The 6784-nt window shown below is 45.6% G+C and overlaps 1 protein-coding gene across 1 annotated transcript; it reads left to right on the top strand.

The window, feature by feature from the left end:
- The first annotated feature begins 1886 nt into the window (after positions 1-1886).
- Positions 1887-5930, top strand: LOC125513184 (pentatricopeptide repeat-containing protein At1g51965, mitochondrial). Its single transcript, XM_048678216.1, has 2 exons — positions 1887-2652; positions 4025-5930. Exons 1-2 carry the CDS (start codon positions 1945-1947, stop codon positions 5228-5230), a joined length of 1914 nt encoding a protein of 637 aa, XP_048534173.1. The 5' UTR covers positions 1887-1944; the 3' UTR covers positions 5231-5930.
- The last annotated feature ends 854 nt before the right edge of the window (positions 5931-6784 follow it).

Genomic DNA, 6784 nt, shown 5'->3' with positions numbered 1-6784 from the left:
TTTTCTTACCACATATTTCATCACAGAAAAATCAAATACTTCAACAAAATAGTACAACAACAAATAGTTTAATACAAATTATATAGTTCAACAAATAAAAACTCGTATTTCATCACACGGCGTCCCCTTGAGCCTCCATAGGTGCTCAATCAGATCATTCTGCAGTTGATGATGCACCTGTGGGTCTCGGATCTCCTGACGCATACTGAGATATGCAGTTCAAGTTGTCGGTAGCTGGTGATCAATTTCGGCTAGAGGACCCTGCATGTAGTATGGTTCAGTGTCAAACACTGGGTCTTCTTACTCGCTCTCGATAATCATGTTGTGCAAGATGACACAGCAAGTCATAATCTCCCACATTTGATCTTTGGACCACGTCTGAGCGGGTTATCGGACAACAGCAAATCGAGATTGGAGCACACCAAATGCTTGCTCGACATCCTTCCTGCACGCCTCCTGAATCTTCGCAAACCAGGCGTTCTTGCCTCCTGGCACAGGGTTTGAGATGGTCGTCACAAATGTCGACCATCTCGGATAAATGCCATCAGCTAGATAGTACCCCTTGTTGTAGTGCCGCCCATTGATCTCGAAGTTCACCGGAGGAGAATGACCTTCAACAAGCTTGGCAAAGACAGGAGAGCACTTCAGCATGTTGATGTCATTGTGAGTTCCTGGCATACCAAAGAAGGAGTGCCAAATCCAGAGGTCCTGTGTGGCCACCGCCTCAAGCACCACACTGCAACCGCCTTTGGCGCCTTTGTACATCCCCTGCCAAGCAAATGGGCAATTCTTCCATTTCCAATGCATGCAGTCGATGCTTCCAAGCATCCCAGGGAATCCTCTTGCTGCATTTTGTGCTAGGATTCAAGCAGTGTCTTCCACATTGGGTGTTCTCAAGTATTGTGGTCCAAACACTGCCACCTCTGCCCGACAGAACTTGTAGAAATACTCTATGCTGGTGGACTCGGCCATGCGCCCATAGTCGTCGAGTGAATCACCGGGAGCTCCGTATGCAAGCATCCTCATCGCTGTCGTGCACTTCTGGATGGAGGTGAATCCAAGAGCACCGGTGCAATCCATCTTGCACTTGAAGTAGTTGTCGAACTCCTGGATGGAATTCACAATCCTGAGGAAGAGCTTTCGGCTCATCCGATAACGGCGCCGAAATGTTTTCTCGCCGTGAAGTGGAGCATCGGCGAAGTAGTCGGAGTAGAGCATGTAGTAGCCTTCGAGACGATGCCGGTTCTTTGCTTTCACCCGCCCAGGCGCCGAGCCGCCTCGCCGCGGCTTTTCATTGCTTGCCAGCAGCTGGGCGAGGGGCGGCGAGCACCATGAGATGCTCTTCTTCCTGGACGTCGGCCTCGGCTTCCTCCTCCAGCAGCGCGGCGAGCTCTTCCTCGTCATCCGAGTCCATCGCCGAGGCAGGCAAATCGCCGAACACCTTGCGCCCGGTAGGCGTGTATCCGCCGTTAAACTGCTCCTTCGCGGCCGGGAACGGCGGCCGGAAATGCCAAGCCGCTGTTGGAGGGGCTGCCGTGGCGAAGCGCTGCTATTTTTCCGGCGGGCAATGGCTATTTAGCGGTGAAGGGCGGCGGGCGGCGTCGGGATATAGCTAGTGGTGGCCGAGGGCGCGGGGAGTAGGAGGCGAGTCGGGGAAGAAAACCTTGACTTTTCTCCTGACGGCGTGGGCCAGCCGTGCTTTTCTCTTGCGCCGGAGCCCCCAACTGCTTCCCAGTGCGCCGGGTTCGGCCTGTGACCGCCGGACGGAAAAAAGATTCGAGCCGGCATTTTTCGGTGTCCTGAGGGCGCGACTGAGCCGTTTTTTTCGCGCCGGCGCTGAAAAAATGGACTGGGAAGGCCTGTTGGTGACGCGGGTGGAGATGCTCTTAGACCCCAGCGCGCACACTCGGAACCGGAAGGCCGGAAGCCCCACCAGACGCTCAAATGCCCCGCCGCCTCGGGACGACCTACACCGGCCGGATCGCAGCCGCGACGCCGTCCCCCTCCGCCCCCTCCATCACCGTCACCGTATCCCCGACCCCTGCCCCGACGCCGCTCGACCCCCGCGGTTACCCGCTCCCCCGCCGCCACCTCATCTGCGCCGCCGCCGGCATCCTCCGTTTTCCCGCCTCTCCCACCCCGCTGGTCGACCTCGCAGACTACCTCCGCGACCGCCGCCTCACGCTCACCGCCTCCGAGGCCTCTGAGATAGTCAAGGCCCTCTCCCCCGACCCCGCTCTTGCTCTCGCGTTTTTCCGCTTCGCCCCCGCTTCCCTCCCGGGCTTCCGTCACGACGCCTTCTCATACAACCGCATCCTGGCGCTCCTCTTCCGCACCAGGGCGGACCCAAGCGAGGCTCTGCGTATCGTCTCGGAGATGGAGCGGGACGGCGTGGCCGGAAACATCTCCACCGTGAATTTGCTGGTTGGAATGGGCGGAGGAGGCGTGGAGGTGACCAAGTGCCTGGAGCTGGCCATGAAGTGGGGGTTGAGGCTTAATGGCTACACCTACAAGTGCATTCTGCAGGCTCATTTGAGGAGCAGGGGGGTGTCCAAGGGGTTCGAAATCTATGAGGAAATGCGCAGAAAGGGGTACAGGCTGGATATATTTGCGTATAACATGCTGCTTGATGCCCTTGCCAAGTCTGGAATGGTATGACAATGGGCACACTTGACATATTTTTAGATGGTACTTCTATTTGCAGTTAGGAGTTTGTATTTTTTTCATGGTCTTCGCATGTTTTGCTGTGATTGTTTGACCTACAATTGTTATGAGGCCCTTGGATTTAAGAATGAGAAGGCTTGAGTGGAGTTTTCATTTGACAAAGTGCTTTTATGGGATGAAATTGGTAATACCTATTAACTAGACTGTGAGCGGTTAGTAAAGATGATTTTGCAACACCGGAGGGATTTTGTTAGTGCAGCAATTGATGCTATTTGATCAAGACGTCAGCTGAGCATTCTTATTAGATTGTGATAACCGCAAAAGCTTATTAAGTAAGCATTGATACTAGCCATTCTGGAGGTAGATGGTACTCCCTCTGCCCCGAGATACATCCATTTCTGCGACAAGTAATTCGGGCCAGAGGGAGTACTAGTTAATGTTGGACTTCCGGAGCCTGCATACCTCGCTGGAATAATTGGGGCCTCTTTTGGAGAGCCTGTAGTTCTCATTGCAACCACTGAAGCTTTTTCACCTTGATGGTCATGTAACTAATATATGATGTGTACATACACAAGCAAAGCTGTCGCAATGATGTCATGTCCCTGATTATACAAATAAAAAAAACTTGGTATACTGAACTATGTCTGTGGTATGCCGTCCAAACCTTTTGCAGTAGCTTCCTTTATTTTTTTCAATTCATTAACTCACCTTGATCTCAGTTTTTGAACTGTGATGTGGTTATTTTATTGCTGCTGTAGTAAATTAGCTACAGAAGTAGGCAAAAGCACATCAAACTAACACTAAAATAGGCAAAAGCTGTTGGGACAAACAGGATCACCGTGATCTACCATAATGCTAAGCCTCAAAGCATTTAGTATGGGGGTTCTAGGAGCATGGCTACGTGCCTGATATTGTTGTAGCCTGACTCAGTTGAGAGTCTGAGATTGCCAGATGCAATAAATCTTTGGCCTCGTTTAATATGCTGTTGAGAATGGCTTCCATTGTTGAACAATAATGCATAATGGTTACACTATGAACACCCTGAGTTGGATACAATAATATCACCTCATGTAGCACTGGTATTTCAGCTTTCCTATGATCTATCTCTATCGATCAGGTGCCAGGATCAATTTCAAGAAGCTTGCATATCTGTGAAATGTTAACTTTTTTGTTAGTGAATGTAAACATGAAGTTGTGTTGTTTTTCTCGGTGTTTAATGCTCACTATGTCATAAAAACTAGCCTAGGGCATCCCATCGTCCGTAGATTGTAATATTTGACATATAACACATCTTGATATGCACATCTTATTAGGATTGCCATTTCTGAATTTTCGCAGCTGATATTTGTTATTTAAGCAGGTTGACCAAGCTTACCAAGTCTTTGAAGATATGAAACAAAAGTACTGTGAGCCGGATGCGTACACATATACTATACTAATTAGAATGTCTGGGAGGGCTGGGAAGACTTCTAAATTTCTCTCATTTTTTGATGAAATGGTATCAAAAGGATGTGCTCTTAACCTTATTGCTTATAATACTCTTATTGAGGCTCTTGGTAAGAACAAGATGGTGGACAAGGTAATCTTTGTACTTTCCAAAATGATCGAGGGCGACTGCCAGCCCAATCAATTCACGTATAGCATTACATTGGATATTTTGGCAACAGAAGGACAACTGCACAGACTAAATGAGGTTCTGGATATCTGTGATAGATATATGAACAAATCAATTTATTCTTATTTGGTCAAGTCACTTAGCAAATCTGGGCATGTAAGTGAGGCACATAATGTATTCTGTCAGATGTGGAACTCCTATGAAACCGGAGACATGGATGCTTTCGTATCAATGCTTGAGGTGTTATGCAATTCAGGAAAAACATTAGAGGCTATTGATCTCCTACATATGATGCCTGCAAAAGGGGTTGCTACTGATGTTAGCATGTACAATATGGTCTTTTCAGCCCTAGGAAAGCTCAAACAGGTCTCTTTCATAACCAGTCTCTTTGACAAGATGAAAGCTAACGGGATTGCTCCGGATCTTTTTACCTACAACATTGTGATATCAAGCTATGGTAGAGTTGGCTTAGTTGGTAAAGCATCTGGATTGTTTGAAGAAATGAACGCTAGCAGTTGTAAACCTGATGTCATCACTTACAATTCTTTGATAAACTGTCTTGGGAAAAACGGAGATCTTGATGAAGCCCACATGCTTTTCAAAGAGATGCAGGAGAAGGGATATGATCCTGATGTCTTCACTTACAGCATACTGATTGAATGCTTTGGGAAATCTAATAAGGTTGATATGGCATGCAGCTTATTTGCTGACATGATTGCAGAGGGATGCATCCCTAATGTTGTAACTTATAACATCTTACTTGATTGTTTGGAGAGGCATGGGAAGACAGCAGAAGCTCATAAACATTATGAGACTATGAAGCAGCAAGGGTTAACTCCTGACTCGATAACTTACTCAATACTTGAGCGGTTGGAAAGTAGATCTCAGCGAACAGTACGAATACGAAAGTCAGCTCGGGCTACAAGTTGGGTTGTCAGTCCTCTAAGATGATGGTGTCAGGGATCTGCCCTGGTTCTTCAGCTTGTGTACTGGAGTCTGCCTACAATGTTGAATTGTATTTCAATGCTCCAATGATATCAAACTATGTGTTCAGTCACCATTGAAAATTTCTGGCTTTCTTCTTTTGAATGACAAGTTAGGGATCACTTGGTCAGGCATAATACATGGTTACTTGGGTTGCAATCCTGAACAAATCATGAACCATATACTGGATAAGCTATTGTGTAAAATTCAAAATCAACAGTTCAAGAAGCAAGTATCCCTATTCCAAGTTCCTGCAGATATGTGGGTTCTTGCAATTAATACTTACAGGGTATCCAACACGATGATTGCAAGTCTGTAATTTGGTTATCCTATGTTATGCAACTGAGACAGGTTAGAAGAGTCATGACATCAAAAAGAGAGAACTTGGTGATTTTTGAGGTTGTTGGATTAAAGGATGCTTGTCATGGCAAAGTTCTGGTTGACATTGATGATACACTCCAAAACAGGTAAGAGTTGTACTGTGCCATGTTAACTACCTTTAAGATGTGAAGAAGATATCTTATAAATCTCAGAGGTCATATTTGTAGTCACGGTCTTACCTGATAACTATTTTATAATATTAATCGTCATTGTTATTGGCATCCTGCAGTGCTACAGAATGCAGTTAATTTCACTTGAGTCGTGAATCCTTGATCCTTTCTGCTTTCTTGCTTCCTTCCCTATGTTTTGATGGTATTTGTGGTAACTTTGTAATGCATCCAGCACATGTAGCTTGAAAAACCATCTGATTGTTTTTGTGGAAGTCGCATTTTGTTGCTGTTATCAAGATACATAATTCAAAACATTCAAGGGGACATGGAATGTAACACCCCCGGTATCCTGCTACAGTAATCGCATGCCTGATGATGCCATGTCATCATAATGAAGTTGCTAATCCTCACTTTGTTTCAGACCAAACTCAAATTCAAATTTTAAAATGCAAGTCAAATAAATTATTTCTCTAAACAGTAAAACAAAAATGTTCACTGGGTTAAAAATATTCATTAACTAATTGTCATGAATGATTAAACATCATCCTAGATATTTATTATCCCCAGGAAATTAAAACAGTTTCAAATCAGCATTTTAAATGCTTTCCTATTTTTGAAAAAATCCAAATCAATTCAAACTCCTTCCAAATTTTTTGTGGCAGTGCCAAATATCGTAATGTATTTATGTGGCCAAGTTCCACATTTTACAAAGACAAATTGGCAACTCAAAGTATTGCAAATAGATTATGTAAAAGAAAAACAGAAAATAAATTAGCAAAAAGAAAAAGCCTAACTACCACTGTGCATTTGTAGCCCATTGCTATAGTGCACAGCCCAGCCCAACAACCCCTTTTCCCCTTCCTCCTGCTACAGGAAGCAGAGAGGGGATCGTGTGTTAACATACTTGTATTTGTACTGTATTCTGTTATACTTTGACTAGCTGTTGTAATAGCTGTTGTATCCTCTCCTACTTTCTAGGATCGCTAACCACTCTCCCGTCATGGCCTGCGTGCCTTGCATAACGGGAGAC

This window comes from Triticum urartu, chromosome 6 (assembly GCF_003073215.2).
Source record: "Triticum urartu cultivar G1812 chromosome 6, Tu2.1, whole genome shotgun sequence".
In the NCBI taxonomy this organism is placed as follows: domain Eukaryota; kingdom Viridiplantae; phylum Streptophyta; class Magnoliopsida; order Poales; family Poaceae; genus Triticum; species Triticum urartu.
Note: the sequence above shows the minus strand (reverse complement) of the source record. Positions and strands in the feature narration are given on the sequence as shown.